The sequence below is a fragment of the Motacilla alba genome, chromosome 5 (assembly GCF_015832195.1).
Source record: "Motacilla alba alba isolate MOTALB_02 chromosome 5, Motacilla_alba_V1.0_pri, whole genome shotgun sequence".
In the NCBI taxonomy this organism is placed as follows: Eukaryota; Metazoa; Chordata; class Aves; order Passeriformes; family Motacillidae; genus Motacilla; species Motacilla alba.
The window spans coordinates 61,477,285-61,496,974 of NC_052020.1; the positions used below are offsets into that span (position 1 = coordinate 61,477,285).

General features: G+C 51.8%; 2 protein-coding genes across 2 annotated transcripts in view; one reads left to right on the forward strand and one right to left on the reverse strand.

The window, feature by feature from the left end:
• Positions 1-19,690, reverse strand: part of FANCM (FA complementation group M) — a 54,047-nt gene that overhangs the window by 29,700 nt on the left and 4,657 nt on the right. The window contains exon 5 of the mRNA XM_038137625.1: positions 630-761. Coding sequence (XP_037993553.1) covers positions 630-761 — 132 coding nt within the window. The remainder of the gene's footprint in view (positions 1-629; positions 762-19,690) is intronic.
• LOC119701239 (heme-binding protein 2-like) lies at positions 8,763-16,139 on the forward strand. The gene is made up of 5 exons (XM_038137632.1): positions 8,763-9,105; positions 12,109-12,200; positions 13,238-13,379; positions 14,780-14,963; positions 15,862-16,139. Exons 1-5 carry the CDS (start codon positions 8,778-8,780, stop codon positions 16,031-16,033), a joined length of 918 nt encoding a protein of 305 aa, XP_037993560.1. The 5' UTR covers positions 8,763-8,777; the 3' UTR covers positions 16,034-16,139.

Below are 19,690 nucleotides of genomic sequence, written 5' to 3' on the forward strand. Positions count from 1 at the left end.
TCTTCCACCTCCAAAATACTCTCCAAAACACCTCTATTATCTCCCAAAATTAGCTCATCAAGCCTCAGACTCTGGCAGCTGAACCATCAGCATTTGGGAAAACCAGGGATTTCTGGCACATCCACCCAGGCTATGGAATTAAGTCAGAAAAGTTGCCTAGCTTACAGTCAAGGAGATTTCCCAGTGCTCTTTTTGAGATACACAGTCTTTTTTTTAGGCAATTTTCTTCAAGTTTACAAAATTTGACCATTCCATGAGGATTTACTAAAAAATAGGAGCAGGAATATACCTTTGAGGGGAAAATGAAAACTTGGCTGTCAGTGATTACAATGTAAGTTCTCAGAGCAATTTCACTTAAATGGAGTGCCTGATCTTTTCCTTAACTCTTCTATATTGGCATCCAGAAATGTGGAACAATTAGGAATATTTTTCATAAAAGGTCTTAAAATAGATAAATAGATTTCATAAATGATCTTAAAGATCCCTTCCATCCCAAACCGTGCTGTGATTCTATTTTATTCCACGGCTAAAAACAGAAATCTGCTTAAAATGTCTCCGGAAATATTGTAACGATGGATTATTCCTATTTATTCACTACTTTAATAGCAGGAAATAAATAAAGGACTTACTGCATTTTGTGCAGAGGGGTTCTTCCTGTACTGATCCCTTGCCAGGATGATCTGGTACTTGGTCAGGCTGGGAATATCCCTCCTGGATAAAACTCCCACCTTAATCAGGCGCCCAGCAAATGCTTCCAGCACCTGCAAGCAAAACCCAGCACAGGTGAAGGGGGGGGAGCCCTCGGAAATGATTTTATTTTTATAAATCCTACACACCAGACCACGAGCAGCTCATTGGTTTTATTTGAGGATGGTTCAAAGCAAGCTGTGCTGCATTCTGAGTGCTGTGTTACTGTTCCAGGCGCTCTGCCTCAGTGCAAGGCTCTCCATATTCAGGATATTTTCAGGTCAATTCCCCAAATTCCTTCCAGAGCACTTGGACAGGGCTCTCAGGCACAGGGTAGGATTGTTGGGGTGTCCTGTGCAGGGTCAGGAGTTGGACTCCATGGTCCTTGGGGGTCCCTTCCCACACCCTCCTGCCCCAGGATAACCCTGGATGCACACAGGAACAGAGGAGGGGAAAATCCCCCTGGATCTGGGGGGCCTGGCCAGCATGTCCAGGATCTGTGTGGAAGGGATGGGAGCTGGGAGACAGGAGCAGAGAGGAACGGGCACAGGCACAGCAGCTGTGTCCTGTTTCCAGCAGAACCCACCCCAAACCGCAGCTTGTTTTCCAGCATCACATGTACCTGCTTTCCACCTCGCTGCAGCAAGGACAATAACCTGCACTAATGCATCTTAATCCTGTTTTTCCTCTTTGCTTCCCAGCCTTAGGTGGTCAGGATTTTTCCACAGACTTAGTTTGGCCCGAGCACTAACTCTGCCATAATTGCAGTAATCAGATTTGTCCCACAAACCCTGTTTACAACCTGTTGGCCCCCTTGGCCAAGGGCCCCAAAAAACCCAGTGCACAAGAACAGGCTTCTCCCGGGCTGACAGACAGTTCGCCAGAGCTGCTTCCCTGCACACTGTGTTTCCAAGTGGTCAGGCACTCCAGCAGCAGCACAGCTGCCCTGCCCTAAGAGGGCTATAGTGTAACAAATGCTTAATCCCTTTAGTGTCCCTTCAGCCCCCTGAAAAGCATCCAACTAAACCAATAAAGCCAGGCCTAAGTCAGGCTTCCAACACTGATCCATCCCAGCAGTGGAGGTGGTGGGGAGAAAATGTCCTGGCAGGTACAGAAAGGCACGTGTGGAACTCAGTCTGTGTTCATCCTGAGTAACAACACTCCATTTGTTACTCCAGCCACCGCTCCTGTGCTGGGCTCCCAGATGCTGTCAGGATGCACAGATATCCTTTACATGCACGTGCTGCTCTGCCAGTGGAGCTCAGTTCACCTTCTGGCTGCTTGCTTTGATCATTCCTATAGTTTAGTCCAAAAATTAGTTTATGGTATTTTTTATTTACAGGTCTTCTTTTATCTTCTTACTCTGTGTGCAGAACCTGTGTGGCACTAAATGAAAACAGAATCCCAGAATGGTTTGGGTTGAGATGGACCTTAAATCCCACCCAGTGCCAGCCCTGCCATGGCAGGGACACTTCCCACTGTCCCAGGGTGTCCCAGTGTCCAGCCTGGCCTTGGGCACTGTCAGGGATTCCGGGGCAGCCCCAGCTGCTCTGGCAATCCCAGCCCAGCCCCTCCCCGAATTTTAAAAATTCCCACACCCACTCTCCCAGCCAGGAATTCCTTCCCAATATCTAATCTAAATCACATCTAAAATCCAAAGGAATGGAGTGGGAGTGGCTGCCATCATCAATGAGAACAGCATTAATCCCCCAAAGAATCAAAAATGCAAGGAGAAAGCTGGAGGGGGGGAGGGAAAGCCGTGGCAGCCCCAGCTCAGCCGTGCTGGGGAATCTGGGGAATCTCCACCGTGCCCATCCACGGCCCAGGGCACTCCAGACTGCAGCCAGCAGGACAAGCAGCTTGCACAGACACAGGGAGCTCTGAGAATGGAGCCGGGATTCTGAGTGCTCTGGGGCATCTTGGGCTGCTCCTCTTCCCTGGGAAGGTGGGCAGGGCTGGGATTGCCAGAGCAGCTGGGGCTGCCCCTGGATCCCTGGCAGTGCCCCAGGCCAGGCTGGACACTGGGGCTGGAGCAGCCTGGGACACTGGGAGGTGTCCCTGCCGTGGAATGGGATGGGATTTAATTCCCTTCCAAGCCAAAGCATTCCCTGACTTTACCCTGGGCCGTGGGATGGGAGCCAGGCCTGGGGCAGCCCCTCCCTGCCCGCTCCGTGTCCCCTGGGGCACCCAAAGGTGGCACCTGGGACACTCCAAGGCCTTCCCAAGCCCTTCCAGGTCTCCTTTATCCCCAGGGAAGCTGGGTCACGGCCTCACAGCCCCCAGGGAAAGCAAGGCAGGACGCTCCATCCCCAGGCATTCCTTCTAATTAAGGCTCGTGGATTAATTAAGCCAAATAAACCACTAACACCTCTAACACCACCAACAAGCAAACACCAACTGGAGGCTGCAGTAGTGCCAGGAATTTCTGGAGGAAAGGGGGAAATCAATGCAGAAATCAAACGTTGTTTTCTTAAAATACAGCCAAAACCATTCACCAAGCCACTGGGAGGGCTGAATGCACAAAGAGTTCATTTCTCACATTAGTGAGAACAAAATTCAAAATTCGGTTTCTTTTTAAGAGTTTAAAATTCAGAACTTGGTGTTTTAGCACAGAGTTTGTTACTGTTCTGTTGTTCTTCAGTCCAGGCTGTACCTGACGAGTCCCTTTAAAAGGACAGGGACAGAGATGTCTGTGCCAGCTTACAGAAAAAGGCATTTACCAAATAAACCAAAATGCTGACCACGAAGGAAGAACTCAGTGATTTTTATCTGAATGGACACCACTGGAATAGCTCCTTACCCTCCCATCAAACCCAAAGAGTTGGACATGAGCACACCTGAAATGTTGAAGATGAAGCTTAAACTATATCTCAAGTAGTGGAAACAGATTCAGGCTTTCCACAAATGTTTCTCTTGAAATGAAATTAATATTTCCATTAAAAAGTAACGGCCACTAAATCTGATATTTCAGCACTGGTTTATGATTAAACCATTAGGTTTATGATTATAGCTGCTGCAGAGCATTTTTTTTTCTAAAAAGCAATTTCCATTACCTGTACTTTTCTGTTTCATCCCTTGACCTAGTTTCTAACATATAAGAAAACGATATTGTCCCTGTTTGCTCAGTGTACACCCCTGTCTGATTTAATCACCTCCTGCAAAACAGCCCTGGTGCTGTTATGAAAGGCAGCAGGATGCAGTCACCTGGAGCTTCAGAGCTCCCAGGGAACAGTAAACACAACCTACTTAGGAGAGCCTCAGCAGCAGGCACTGCTCCCCGACTGCACTTATCTAGCCTCCATACCTTCATTTCTAATTAAAAAGATAATACTTCTGCAAAAGTCCCCTCAGCCTTTCCAAAACACTCCAGTGTCGTGTTACCCAAACGCAGCCATAGAATTAATTCCAATTAATTGCTCAGCAGCGCTCATGGCTTTCTCCAGCTCGGTGGCTGGAGTTCAGAGCTGACAGATTTACAGCCAGCAGATAAAGACAATTGGCAGAGTCATCCCATCCAGCCCTGGTCCTGCCAAGAGCACAAAGACTTTCTCTGTTCCGAGGTATCTCCCACAGCAAACCACGACACAGGGAGTTCTTGGAGCCCATGACGAGCTTAGAACCTGTTTCTGGAGCTCTGACAGGAGCTGAGGACTTGTGTACAGGGCAAAGAGCTGTTCCTGTGCCAGCTACACCTCACTAAAACTGCTCCTAATCTGTTTTCTGTTGGCACAATAAAAAACAAAGGCTCTAAACTAACGCCCTGACCTAATTATTTTAGTGCAGATTTGCAGGGGTTCTTTACCAAAGAAAAACAGCCATAAATAACTGTTGGAGTGGCTTGCCTTCCCAGGGGAGAGGGAGGGCTGGCAGAAACCTGCTGCCAAGCAGACAGGACCTCCACAAATAGGGACCCCAAAGGCACATCCCCTCCACAGGAGCTCCCCAGGTGCTCCCAGCCTCCCCTGGGAGGGGTTTTACACTGGGTCTTACAGAGCCACGCTGGGCTGAAAGAGAGCTGCACCTTCCTCCAAACCCCCTGGCTCCAGCACTGTCAGTGCTCAACAGAGAATCCCAGCCCTTAAACCCCACCCAGTGCCACCCCTGCCATGGCAGGGACACCTTCCCCTGCCCCAGGCTGCTCCAGCCCCAGTGTCCAGCCTGGCCTTGGCTGTCCAGGGATCCCTTCCCAACGTGCTGGGGCTGAGCTGGTGAAAGAAACGAGCCCGGGTAGTGCCAGTGAGGCAGCACCACACCCCAACCCCCTGCTCTGCCCTAAGGGGATCCCCCAAACCGGGAGCAGGGAACAACCAACATCTCCAGGAGAAATCCAGATCCATGCTGGACCCTGAGCTGCCCCAGACCCTCACGTTCTCCAGGAAGAGAGCAAGGGAAGGCAGGGCAGGGCAAGAGCAGGCTCTGCCCACCAGGCCCTGCTGCAGAGGGGGCTCAGGAGGGGTTTCACCCCACAGCAGGGCTGTGGCCAGGCCGTGCCAGGGCAGGGATCCTGCAGGGAGAGTGTGAACACAGCCAGAGCCTCCCACTGCTCCAGGGAAGGGCACAGGATGATCCAGAGCATTCCCTGCTCCGTTCCAGCACTGAAAACAGGAAGGTTTGGGATCCCCAATGTGATACCTTGAGGAGTGTCCATGAAGCAGCCAAAATTCCCCAAGTAGCTTCCAGGAGCAAAGCAGGTTTAGTGTCTGCCAGCTGGGGAGGCTCTGGAGCTCTGACTGGCACTGATCTTTAGTTATGCTCTTGTAAAACTTCAGAGTCGTGACAAACAAACTCTGAACCAGGCAGAAAAGTGCATTTTGTGCAATTCCTCCCTGATGCTTTCTCACCTGGCCAATAAAGGAAGGAGAGCAGCAGGGCACAGCAGGGGAGGGTGGATTTCAGCTGCTCCTGCCGCTCTCCAAACCCAGTACTGCTCAGCCCAGTAATGATCTTGGCACCAAAGTTCTGTTTCAGGTTATATTCACTCATCGACACCCTTCCCAATCTTCCAGGGACATGAGACACACTGAAAATCCACTGTTCTTCCCTGGAAGCCAAAAAACCCAATACTTTGTATTTTCTAACAGCTGAGTTTTCTCCTGTTACAGAATCTTTCCTTCCCTAAAGGTTATAAAACAACACCTCCAGTTTTCACTTTTCAACTAATTTCACCAAGAACAATTTCAGTTTTTATGGAGAGATGTTAAAATAAGTGACCTTTCTACATCAACTCACCCCTCAGTAAGTGACTGCCAGACAGAAGGGAGCATCCACTAAGTATGGTTGGGATCTGGAATTTTAAGGCTGAATATCAGTTTTTCTGTTCTGTTCAGAGATAGAACCTGCCAGGAATGCACAGAGAACACAGCACTACCAAAACTGTGTTTTCTCAGAGAGTGGTGTTTATTAGCCAGCAGTCATACATAAAATCAGCAGGTTTGGGGAAAAAACCACAACAAATACAACAAAAAAAACCAGCTTTTTTCACCTGCACTAATAACGAGTTCCCCTGTTATCCACCAGACACAGCTCATCACATCTTCAGTACTCCATCAAACGCACTAATTACCAAGCTCATCAGGAATCAAAGACAAATTAAATACACACAGAGAAATTTGTGCAGATGGATTTTCAAAACAGGATTTTAAACTCTTCCCAGCCTCTTTCTCCTAGTCAATATTCTGTGGCATTTGGCATATATAGAGAAATTCAGCTGTGATTTTCAACTCTTTTTCTGCTGGTTGCTTTTTCTTTGTCTTTTCTCTCATCTCCAGCAAAGATGCTTAATACTTAGAAATAATTTCATTTAATCAACTATTAATTCTCATAATTAATGTGTAAGCAAAAGAGTTGGGACAGTTTTCCATGAATTATTTATGCAGGACGGGGAGGAAAAGACCATCCACACGTTGCCTCAAACAGGAATGCCAGCTCCTGGAAGAAATCTCCAAGAGGCAGGATGCCCTCCCTTGGCACTGATAACCCAAGAGCCAAAATTCAGTGGAAAATTCCTCCCCCAGCACTGGAGCGTGTGATGTGGGATTTACCCGGGGCAGGGATGGTTCCCACTGTGCCTCCCCTCGGGGACTGAGGGTTCAGCCAGGCCCGAGAGGGAAATGTGGCCCCTGCCAGAGGACTGCCTGCAGCGAGGGAGCCGAGGAGCTGCTCTGGGGCAGCTGCCCGTGAAATCAGATCAGCACCCACCCCGACGCCTAAACAAGCACCAGCTCCAGCCTTGCTCCAGGATTTGCCTTCCCAGTGAACTGCAGAGCCTCTGGTGCTGATTCACTGCCCGCAGCCAGAGCCCAAACGCCCGCAGCGACCTGTGCTTCACTCCCTGCAGCCCAAAATCCCTCTCAGGACATTCCCAGCTGTGCCTCTGGCTACGAATTCCCCCAGGAGCACTTCCAAGGCACAGCAGGGCTGGGTCTGCCCTGCCAGGAGCACATCAGGACGGGCACATCTCAGCTTCTGAGGCAACTCAGGGTTCATTTTCACAGCCAGCTCAGCCCCTGGCACAGGGAAGCCAAAGCTGAGCTGGGAGAAAGGGACTGCCCAGATAAAGGGAGAAAGAAGGGGGCAGATTAAGCATCACAACAGTCACACCCCCAACCTCCAGCTTTCCCTGAAGCATCAACAGTGCACAGGAATGGACTATTTCCCTATTACTCTAAACCCCTAAATGCCCCAGGATTCCCTTTCCTGCCTGCACAAAAAGGGCCACAACAGCCATTCCATGTTAAAGTTGGAATAAAAGACAACAGGGTCCACACATGATTCAAATCCAGATCCTGCTTTAATTGCCATACCCATCCCATAACGGGGCTGCTCATCTCCCTCCTTCAAAGGCTTGTCTCAGCAACTGCAAAACTACACGGCTGAAAACTTCCAAAGCTGGACTTCAGTAACAAAATATCCCAGAGTTTTTGCACTCCTAGTATTTTGACAAGACCTCAGAGATCTCCTAAATAAAATGAAAGATCCGGCTTTAAAGTGTGGTTTGAAAGCAGCAAAATAAAATCACAATAAAGAAGAACTAAAGGGACATGAAGAGCTGTGGGGAAACCACAACGAAGAGAACAGCTGGGAGAGAGGGAATGAGTGGGAAAACAGCCGGAACACAAACTTTTGTAAGTTCTGCTCTGCTCGGTCCCTGCAGCACGGGGTGAAGGTACGAGGAGCGGGTATCCATCTGTCCCCGGCTCTGCCCATCCCCGGAGCCATCCATCCATCCCTGCATGCCCTGCTCGGCGCTGGGCGGGCTGAGGAGGTGCCCGTGGTCCCCTAACCCTCCATCCCCAGCTCTACCCATCCCTGCCCGGCGCTGGGCGGGCAGAGGCGGTCCCCATCCCTCCATCCATCCATCCCTCCATGCCCGGTGTCCCGGCGGCGCTGGGCGGGCAGAGGCGGTCCCCATTCCATCTATCCCTCTATCCCTGCGTGCCCGGGTGCCCGGGCGGCGCTGGGCGGGCAGAGGCGGTGCCCGCGGTGCCCCATCCATCCCTGCATGGCCGGTGTCCCGGCGGCAGAGGCGGTGCCCGCGGTACCCATTCCATCCCCGCATGGCCGGTGTCCCGGCGGCAGAGGCGGTGCCCGCGGTGCCCCATCCCTGTGTGCCCGGTGTCCCGGCGGCAGAGGCGGTGCCCCATCCATCCCCGCATGGCCGGTGTCCCGGCGGCAGAGGCGGTGCCCGCGGTGCCCCATCCATCCCCGCATGGCCGGTGTCCCGGCGGCAGAGGCGGTGCCCCATCCATCCCCGCATGGCCGGTGTCCCGGCGGCAGAGGCGGTGCCCGCGGTGCCCCATCCCTGTGTGCCCGGTGTCCCGGCGGCAGAGGCGGTGCCCCATCCATCCCCGCATGGCCGGTGTCCCGGCGGCAGAGGCGGTGCCCCATCCATCCCCGCATGGCCGGTGTCCCGGCGGCAGAGGCGGTGCCCCATCCATCCCCGCATGGCCGGTGTCCCGGCGGCAGAGGCGGTGCCCCATCCATCCCCGCATGGCCGGTGTCCCGGCGGCAGAGGCGGTGCCCCATCCATCCCCGCATGGCCGGTGTCCCGGCGGCAGAGGCGGTGCCCGCGGTGCCCATTCCATCCCCGCATGGCCGGTGTCCCGGCGGCAGAGGCGGTGCCCGCGGTGCCCCCGCCCCCGGGCCGGTGCCTAGATAAGCCGGGCCGCGGGGAGCGGCGCGCAGCGGGGATGGAGACCGGCGGGTGCCGCATGGGCGGCGCGGGGCCCGGCGGCCCGGCCGCGATCACGCTGGAGGAGCTGGACGGGCTGGCCGAGGAGAGCCCCGACTCGGCGTACCACAGCCACGGCAGCAGCCTGGAGGAGGAGGCGGCCGAGCGCATGGACGACGAGGAGCAGGAGCGGCTGCTGAGCTACTGGCAGAGCGTGGGCCGGGGGCACCAGGTGGACGTGCCCCGAGGTAAGGCCGGGCTGCGGGACCGGGGACGGGCAGGCGGCACGGCCCCGGGGCTGCGGGACACGGCACGGAGCCCCCAGCGAAGCCCTGCCGAGTCTGAGCCACCGGAGGCTGGCTGCGAATGCAGCCGGGGCGATGCAAAGCTGTCCGGAACGCAGGGAAGCGGCTGCAGCAGCGCCGGAGTGATCTATTCGCACTGAAAACAACCAGTGCGAGCTTTCAGAGCTAATTCAGTGATCTATTCGCACTGAAAACAACCAGTGCGAGCTTTCAGAGCTAATTCAGTGATCTATTCGCACTGAAAACAACCAGTGCGAGCTTTCAGAGCTAATTCAGTGATCTATTCACACTAAAAACAACCAGTGCGAGCTTTCAGAGCTAATTCAGTGATCTATTCACACTGAAAACAACCAGTGCGAGCTTTCAGAGCTAATTCAATATTAAACAGACTACCTGCAAAAGTGTTCTTCCTAAAAGTATCCCCTATAGCCCTTTAAGGAAAGAGGGCCATGTTTAAAAACGGCCCAGAGTAAACAAGGAAAGGATTGATTTGCTTTCGACAGCGAGGCTCCCAGGCTCATCTTAGTCAGAAGCGGTTGTTTTCAATTTTAAGAAAGGCTGGAGAAAGCCCGATGAGTCAGAGAACTCCTAACAAGCAGCAGAGAGCCACACAAGCTCAGCTCGGTCAGATTTAACTCTGCCTGTCCTGGCCAGAGGAGCAGAGAGCTGCAGCATCTCTGCCGTGCAGGTCACTCACCTTCCCGAGGAGGGGAGAGCCAGACCCTGCCCAGGCTGCACTGGACACTGCCAGTCTTGAATTACTGTTCTTTAAAAAACTCTTTCTATATTCCAACTTAGCAAATTGAGTCCATCCTCCTTTTCCAGCCACACTTTGAAGTCTCATCTTAACTCTGTAGAGCTGTAATGACAATTAACGTGCTAAAGATGGGTCTGAGCAGAGCTCCCTGCCTTGCCTCGTTCTCCCTGCCCTGGAGGGGTCTCTGGATGCCCGGGGCCATCCCAGAGTGGCAGCAGTCACTCCAGCAGCCACGGGCTTGTGTCTGGAGTGCTGGACTGACAGCTCCGGGACCCCCAGGACACAGAGGGTCTCTGTTTACACTCCTGAGCACACCAGAGCCCTTCCCAGAATTACCTGCTGTTCTGGTGCCGGGCACTGGAGCTCCCAAATTCCGTCAGCAGGGATACAAAGTCCAAGGAATAAGTCAAAAGCAGGGTGTGAGCGTGTTTTAGTCACACAGCCATACATGTTATTTAGTTACACAGTAACACAGGTTCGCTCTCTGGCACTCGGCACACGCTGCTGAAATCAAGACAGAGGAACACCAGGTTTTTCTTCAGGTCCTGTCCAGGGCTGAAGGAGGAGGGGATTTTCCAGAAAGAGGAATCCTGCTGTGACAAGGAGCAGCTCATGTCCCTGCCTCTCTGGGACAGGGACAGGACCCAGGGAACGGCCAGGGAATGTTTAGGGCGGATTTCAGGAAAGGTTCCTCCCCCAGAGGGTGGATCAGCACTGGAACAGCTCCCCAGGGAATGGGCACAGCCCCGAGGCTGTCAGAGCTCCAGGAGGGAGCACAACACCCTCAGGGATGCCCAGGGTGGGATTGCTGGGGGTCTGGGCAGGGCCAGGGGCTGGGCTGGATGACCCCTGTGCATCACTGAAACTGCAGAAAACAACTGTCCTTGTCCCTCTGCTGCCTGCCTGGCCCTGCACAGGTGGAGCTCTCCAGCCTGGGACGACACAAAGCATAAACTGAAGGATAAAGTCCCCAAAGGACTTTAATCAGTTGTAATCCCTATCCTCTGCATTAATACGGAATGCAAAAAACACAACCCGCCCCCACTAATTGATAAAGTAATCTAAAAATAGAGTTAACTTTTCTGGAGTCCTGAAAGCTTCCCTAATTCTTGGAAAATTCAGTGCTGAACTCAAATCTACTTTTATTTTTCCCTCAGCCTCCAAAGAGATCTATTTACATACCAGCAATTAGATACATTTTAAATGTTTCCCATATTTCAAAGAAACAAATGTTTACACTTAACTACAATGTAGGTTTTTTTCCCCTTCATTTTTTCCCTCCCCTTTGTTTAAGGATCTTTACTATTCCAAACAGTCTTAAGGCTAAACCCCTGGACTGGATGCCAGGAGATGGAGGTTTGATTCCCAGCTCAGCTACAGATTTACTGAGTGACCTCGGCCAAGTTAATTCTCCTGCATCTTAATTCTCCTCTCAAACATGGATAATAAACACTCTCTTCCCCCATTATCTGCCTCTTCCACTGAGACCCTGAGGCACCTCCAACTCCCCAAAAAGGGCTCTGGGAGCTGAAACTCCTCCTTTTCCTGCATGTCCAGCACACACCGTGGGGCAGCAGGGCAGGCGTTCACATGCAGGCTGTCAAACGCTGCACATAAAAGGCAGTTTCTAATCCTCTCAGTCCACAAATGCCTTCATCACTCCAGCTCTGGAAGGCAGGGGAGCAGCTCTTGTGGAAGAGAGGTGCTCCACTCCTAAGACTGACCTGTACCCACAGTTCCCAAGCCTGTCTGTCAGGGATCACCTCCTGAGCAGAATTTATTCATGGCCTTCAGCTGGAATGGATGTCAGGGTAACCAGAGTTATAACTGCACCTTTAGAATGAAAAGTCATTCCCACAGCAGTGTTTCCTTGAGCCTGCCACCCCAATTCCCTTTGTGTGGACACAGCACAAGAGGGGCTGAGCTGGGGATGCCCCTGCACAGGGCCAGGAAAGGGGGCCCAGCCAAAAGCTTTCCATGGGCACTTGGGCAGCTGGAAATGGGAGAGGGAAACCCATCCCTAACAGCGCAGGGGCAGAGCCCAGCTAACCTCCCCTCGGAAAAGCCTTTTCCTTGCCTAGAGAGGAGCAAACCCAGGCAGCCACCATGACCCCAAGGGCACGAAGCACGTTTCAGTCTCGTTTCTGCAGCCTGGAGTCTCACGTGGGATCTGTGGGGTTCTGTTGCAGACATGGCAGAGCCCATCCAGCAGCTGACCAGGAATAACAACCCCCAGGAGAGGCAGAGCATCCCCTTCACCCTGATCCAGCGCAAGGAGAAGGTACTGCTGCCCCTCCTGCACACAGGGCTGCCCCCTGGCTCCCACAAACGGGGCTCCTTACAAAGGCTTTTAACTCTGGGATTCTGAACACGGAGTGCGAAGCGCTGTAACTGCGCCGCTGCCTCTCATTTGGAACAGCTCATCCCTTGTACAGGTGTCATTTTCTTTTTTGCACTGTAGAAACGATCAGGCAGGCCAGAAGATGGCCAGGAATTACAGCCCTTGAGACACAATTAATTTAACAAAACCCCCTCTTAGCCATTTGAAATAAATGCCCATTTTCTCCACTTAAATTGGTGCATTTGCTCCTTTACAGTAATTTCTGATAAAACCTTAGCAAAGAGTACTTGAAAGAGATGAATAACTGAACTTAAAACCAAAAATGTACTTCTGTATCACGGATCATTATGAAACAAAGCAGCAATTTATAAACCCATCTTATCCTCTAATAAAAAACTGAAATTAATGTACAGCAAATTGCTTCCAGCTCAGGAAATGTGCAAACAAATGTTTAACCTTAAATCAAAAACCACAGAAACCTTAACTGACCATCTAGGAGGACTTTTTGGCCACAGTTCCTTCACATAGATTTAAATAACTGACACTCATAAATACCATCACTTGAGAGTGTTTCATTTAAATACACTCGAGTGTGTTTAAATGAACTTTGGGACTCCTGACTGTTTATGCTGAAAGCATTTTTTAATGTCACAGTATTACTGTAACAATTGCAGCTAAAAAATAAGGTTACTCAGTGTTAAGTGCAACTAAATGTTTAACAGTGCCAGCCCAAAAGATGACAGATCCTTGTTTTAAAGGAGAACTACCTAAAAATCTGCTGAAGTCAGTTTTGATCCAAAATCAGCAGTGCATTCCTTGGTTTATAGGAAGAAGGATTAAAATTCATGTTTCTTTAAAGGTCATGGCACTGAGAGCTGAAAAGGTGCAGTTCTTGTGCTCAACTTGTATTTATTTGTTTGGCTGATGTTTTTAGCCGATGAAATTACAATCCCACACTCTCCCCTGTGTGTTTGCAGCTGGGAGATCTGCTCTATGAGAAAAGGCAGTACGGCAAAGCCAAGTGGGCTTGCATCAAAATGAAAGAGAAGCAGTACGAGCAGAGCATCTGCCTTGGCTTCATGAAGCTCATGAGGTACATCTGTGAGCAGAACTCCTCAGGTAATGACACCTCAACCCCACGGCAGTTAGAAGATTGGATTTCTGCCCTCTCTCCTAGTTAGGGGGATGCTTTCAACAGCTTTTCCCAAATACACCCCCTGTAGGGATGTTTTTCCATGGTAGAGCCTTTCCAGAAAAATCATAGAAACCCTGGAATGGTTTGGGTTGGAAGGAGCTTAAATCCCCTCCAGTGCCAGCCCTGCCATGGCAGGGACACCTGCCACTGTCCCAGGTGCTCCACGCTCTCTGCTGTAAATCTGCCATTTGCCAGAGGATTTGCAGAGCTCCATTCTCACAGCAGCCCTGAAATCACCCGGCAGAGTGTGACACCAAAAGGGAGCAGAGCTTTCTGCCTCCTTCCCTTTAGTTCAAGATATTAAATTGTCCCTGTCCCAATGGGCGTGGCGAATTTGTGGCTGAAGCATGTTTTCCAGAAAGATAATCCAGTTTTAGCTCAAAATAATGGCAAATCCACCATGTCCTTGAGCTCTTGTGCCCGCCTGTAAAATGTGCATCCGGGTGCAATCCAATTCAATCTGGTTTTCACTCCCAGACATCAGTTCTCATATTTTTCATCCTCCAGTTACTATCAAGTTTTGCCGTGCCCAGTGCTCTGTGCTCTAAATGGCTCAGCCCTTAATATCTTTCCAAGAAAATACAAACATTGATCACGAAAGCTTTTCCTACTCCAGGTCCCTTCCCCATCCTTTTAACACTTTAATGTGGTTTAAAAGCAATTTTAGCTCCAGAACTGCAGGGTTGTTATCAAACTGTACAGAAGGGAAGCTCCCTCTGCCTCCTGCAGTCCAAACACACAACAGTGCAAAAAAATACTGCAACATCTTTAACACCAGCAAACCCTCAGTGAATTCACAGAGCAGCTCCTTATCTTGCCTGCAGTTTTGTTCCCAGATATTTAAACCATGGCACAAGGTCAGTTTGGAAGATAAACACAACTATTTCAGGAGGGGGAAAAGACTTCAGGCAAGCTCCCTGCCCTCCACGAGGAGGGGAGAGCTCACCAAATGCTGTGTTTTGGACACAAATGCACAAACATTTGCACACACACACAAACTACAAAACACAGGGAAATCGTGGAGTCACAGATGGTTTGGGTGGGAAGGGACCTTAAATATCTTCCTGTTCCACCCCTGCCATGGCAGGGACACCTCCCAGTGTCCCAGGCTGCTCCAAGCCCCGGTGTCCAACATGGCCTGGGACATTCCAGGGATGCAGGGGCAGTCCCAGCTGCTCTGGGCACTCACTGCTACTCCCAGCTTGGAGCACACCTGCACTGCCCGAAGCATCCCAGTGAAATCCCTTCACACCACCCAGCCCGAGCTCAGCAGGCAGGCACGGAGTGCCAAGCTCCTCCTGACTGCTCTCCCCGTGCGTGGCAGGGCTGTACCTGGGCATCACCGTGCCCATCGTCACCATCGTGCACACCAACGAGGCGCAGTCGGCGATGACGCAGGCGGTGACAGTGGCCTATTACCTGCCCGAGGTGCTGCAGGACGAGCCCCCGCACCCCTTCGACTCTGACATCATCATCGAGGAGTGGCCTGCCACCATTGTCTACAGCAGGTGAGAAACGCTTTAGCTCTGCTCTGCTAAACGCTGGAAAAGCATCCAGCTCTCAGTCTGGGCACGTTAGGATTTTTAGCCCTTGTAAAAGGCAGCAAATGGTAAAACTTAATTTTCAGGAGTTGTAAAAGCTGCCTGTTTTATGAATGGGATGGTCAGGAAATAAGGGTTACAAATTTGTAGCAGGGAAAGGTTTTGGGCACTGCCCAGGCTGCCCAGGGAATGGGCACGGCCCCGAGGCTGCCAGAGCTCCAGGAGCTGCCAGGGGTGCCCAGGGTGGGGTTGTTGGGGGTCTGGGCAGGGCCATGATTGGACTCCACCATCCCTGTGGGTCCCTTCCAGCTCAGGTTATTCCATATTTATATCAATTATTTGGTAAAAGTGTGATAAAACACCCTCAGACTATTCTGCATAGTCAGGAACAAAGTGTCTGACATGGCACAGAAATCTCTAAGAAAAAATGGTTTGGGATTAATCACAGTCAGTACCATTGGTGAAACACAACCAAGTCATTCAGAAGGCATTTCTGGGCTCTGGAAGAACAGTGGGTTTAAATGAATCACAGAATGAACTAGGTTGGAAAAGACCTTGGAGATCACTGAGGCCAACCTATGACCTAACAGCACCTTGTCACCCAGAGCACGGCACCCAGAGCCACTTGCATGCTTTACCTTAACACCTGCAGGGATGGTGACTGCACCACCTCCTGGGCAGCCCTTTGCAATGCCCACTCACTCTTTCTGTGAGGAGCTTTATCCTCATGTCCAGCCTAAACCTCCCCAGGTGCAGCTTAGGGCTGTCCCCTTTTGTCCTGTCGCTGCTCCCCGGGTGCAGAGCCACCCCCCCAGCGTCAGGCAGCTGTGGGATCAGCCACAGCTGATCTGAACTGACACCGCAGGAGCTTCCGAGGGATCACCAACGAGGACTCCATCATGAGAGAGATCAACCTGCTGGCAGCCATCCTGGAGAGCCCCGAGCTGTGCCTGCGGGACACGTTCATCATCGCCGGCTACACCAACCCGGCGGCCGCCAACCGCCACAACGAGATCTGGTTCCTGCAGCGGCCCTGAGCTCCTGCTCTGCTGCCCCAGCCAGATCTGGTTCCTGCAGCGGCCCTGAGCTCCTGCTCTGCTGCCCCAACGAGATCTGGTTCCTGCAGCGGCCCTGAGCTGCTCTGCTGCCCCAGCCAGATCTGGTTCCTGCAGCGGCCCTGAGCTCCTGCTCTGCTGCCCCAGCCAGATCTGGTTCCTGCAGCGGCCCTGAGCTCCTGCTCTGCTGCCCCAGCCAGATCTGGTTCCTGCAGCGGCCCTGAGCTCCTGCTCTGCTGCCCCAACGAGATCTGGTTCCTGCAGCGGCCCTGAGCTCCTGCTCTGCTGCCCCAGCCAGATCTGGTTCCTGCAGCGGCCCCGAGCTCCTGCTCTGCTGCCCCAGCCAGATCTGGTTCCTGCAGCGGCCCTGAGCTCCTGCTCTGCTGCCTCAGCCAGATCTGGTTCCTGCAGCGGCCCTGAGCTCCTGCTCTGCTGCCCCAGCCAGATCTGGTTCCTGCAGCGGCCCCGAGCTCCTGCTCTGCTGCCCCAGCCAGATCTGGTTCCTGCAGCAGCCCTGAGCTCCTGCTCTGCTGCCCCAGCCAGAGCTGGTTCCTGCAGCAGCCCTGAGCTGCTCTGCTGCCCCAGCCAGATCTGGTTCCTGCAGCAGCCCTGAGCTCCTGCTCTGCTGCCCCAGCCAGATCTGGTTCCTGCAGCGGCCCTGAGCTCCTGCTCTGCTGCCCACAGAACCTCCTGCTGCTGCTGCTGCCACCCACGGAGCCCCCTCCCTCTCACAGGTGACCCCGGGCAGCCCAGGTGTCCCCTGTCACAGGTCAGCACTGGGGCTCTCAGCTGGGTCAGGAGCAGCCAGCCCAGCTCAGCTCCCCAGGCACAGATCCCTGGGGCAACTCTCACACAGATTTATTGGAGGGGTTTAGCACTTTAGGAGTTTCTTCACCTTTTTTATTTTATTGACCAGGTAAGGGAGGCAGAATCCTCTTCCCTTCCACATCCCTAGCCTGCCCTTGGCTCGGGATGGTCCCTGGGGACATCCTGGAGCCCTGGCCTGCTCCGGTGCTGCACTAAGACCCCGCTGGGGCTCTCAGTGTGACACACCAAACCCACCTCACACAGGCACAGAAAGAATGTCCAGGGCTCCGTTCCTGAGGAGAACAACCAGATTTAGCCCAGTGGGATTAGAGCATGGAGTAAGAACAGGCCAATGCTGACAGCAGTGGCAGAGATCCCCAAAGCTTACCTCAGAAAGCTCCCAACCAAAGCACCCGAGTCTGGAGGGAAACCACAAAGTCCTACTGCTCATTCAAGCATTGCCAGCAAAATCCCAGGTCATCCTCACCACGCCCCCAGGAATCCCACGACTGGCTCTGGGGATCCTAAGGAGACTCTGCTCATTCTGAACTGCAGTCTCCTGAACAGTTTATTCTCACAGCTGGGCTGGGTGTTAAAGCACTGCAGCTGGAGTAAACCGTTCAGTGCTTCTGGCTGTGAATGGCATGAATGACACAAAAATCCACAGAGAGAGAGAGCATCTCAGCTGGGAGTGAGCTGGGGCAGACACCTCTGCTGAGAGCGGGGCTGCTGCTCCGGGCTTTGAGCATCCCCAGGGACGGCGAGCCCACAGCCCCTTGGGCCCTGTCCCAGCGTCTGACCACCCTCACTGTGAGAGTTTTTTCTCCCTAATATCAATTTGTTGTTTGTTCTGCCCCGTGAAAAGCCCTCAGCTTGCTGCAGAGGCTGAGCTCCCACACTGCAGAGCCCCCAGAAGGTCTGGGAGCAGCATTCCCACTGTTCCACACAGCCCAGGAGCACCCGCTGCACTTTGGAGTCAGGGTAGCAAACAAGTTTGCTCTCCAAATTCCCTCCCTAACGTCTCCCCTTACTGATGTGATGGTAGAGTTTATTCTTAATAGAAGTAAATATTTTTTTTATATAAAATTCACTGAGTACATCACCAGCACTATCTATTGGTTACAGGATTTAGGGTTCCAACAGAGCTTCTGTGCTCTTTAATCCCAACACAGAGCAGCAACCAGAGCCAGTGGCTGCTAACTCACAGCAGGGTGAAAAAACAACTCCAAAAATGGATTTGTGGAGCACTTCTGAAAGAACCCGAAGCCTCCTGGTCCCACAGGGAGGGAGGGCTCTGTGCTCAACCCAAAACCTCTCCCTGAGCAGCAGGATCAGAGTGGCCCTGGCTAAAGAGGGCCAAGGTGCCCTCTGGTGCCTGCTGGGCACAGAGATCCCTTGGGAAGCAGCAAGGAGAGGGAGAAAAGGAAACAAGAGACACAAAAGCCTTAGTTTAAACACAAAAAAACCCAAGAGTCTATGGAGAGGGGAAAAAAACCCAAACAATCTAAAATGCAATACAATGTCCCAGTCTGGGAGAAGGAAAATTAAAAATGCCAGCCAGTATTAAACTATAAGTTCTTAATGAAAGAAAAACAGTGAAAATAGTTTTAAAATTGAGTTGAGTTGAGGGCCCAGGGAGGCATTAAATAAAAGGTTTTGTTCTTATATCCTCCCCCAGATTTTTATAAGAGCACATAAAAGTAATTTTCACCTCTGACAAGATTTTATGGCAAATTTAAAAAATTTCTGCCACCTGATTGCTTTTGCCCGTGAGGGAAATTCTCATTATGCTTTGGCACAACAGATGTTGGATAGCTCCTGGAAGCAGTGAAATCCTCTCACCACAGAGCACCAGTTTGTACATAACTCACATTTTAAGCCTCTCCTGCAAAAGCATCTGCTGTGTCTGATGTCCCTGCCAACCCCTCCTGTGGCTCAGCTCCCCGTGGGTGACGTTCTAGAAACATCCCTGAGGCACGAGCAGATCTGTGTGAGTGTGCTGACATCCCACCTGCAGCCCAGCTCTCCCTGCTCTTTATGGCAAACTGTGAATCCCAAGATAGTATTTATTTATTTTGACTTCTGTTAGATGGCTTCTGCTGCTGAGAAAAAAAAACCAAAAAAAACCAAAAAAAAACTACTTCAGCTCCAGTTTGGAGATACACTTCATGGCTTGGTACCAACAGCTGTCACTGGCCCTCAGGAGCACAGGGACCAACAGCTCCGGCGTTGAGCTGACACAAAATACAGTTTATCTAGTTGTTACACCACTGAATGCCAAGCAAACACCACTGTTACTGAGATCTGACAACACCATGTCAGGCAGGACTGCCTAGAACAGGTATTTTGTTATCCATCCCTGGCTCTGCTTCGGGAGCCACTCGTGGATTTTCAGTTTTCATGTGAAGTTGTTAGCTCTCCACTCATGAGAGGAGATAATAAATCAGCATTCACCCCTATTTTTGGAAGACTAAACGATGTAGCCTTAACAGATAAGTGTTGTCCTGCATACTGTGTATTTTCCAAACCAGAGTTAGTGCCTAAAAAGTTGATTCCAGCTATTGTGATACTCAGGGCCTTGCTTATTTATGTAAAGACATCTCCACAGAGTTCCTCCGGCATTGTTGTGCTGTGCTGTCTGACACTGTCCTTTGCTCACACTGAAATGTTGTCTTGTTTACTGTTTGGCACAATAAAGAATGGTTTTACTGTGCACAGGACACGTGGCTCTGGTTCTTGCAGCACACACAGGTGCTTTTGCTCTCCTGCCCTGGGATGCTGCTCTGATTTTACAAAAGCCATGCAAGCCCCAAATCTGAGACGGTCACCTCG

Coding starts and splice junctions, on each gene's coding strand:
- LOC119701239 (XM_038137632.1), top strand. CDS start 8,778: ATGGCCGGTGTCCCGGCGGCAGAGGCGGTGCCCGCGGTGCCCCCGCCC. Junction 9,106..12,108: donor CCAGGTGGACGTGCCCCGAG/GTAAGGCCGGGC, acceptor GTTCTGTTGCAG/ACATGGCAGAGCCCATCCAG. Junction 13,380..14,779: donor CTGTGAGCAGAACTCCTCAG/GTAATGACACCT, acceptor CGTGCGTGGCAG/GGCTGTACCTGGGCATCACC.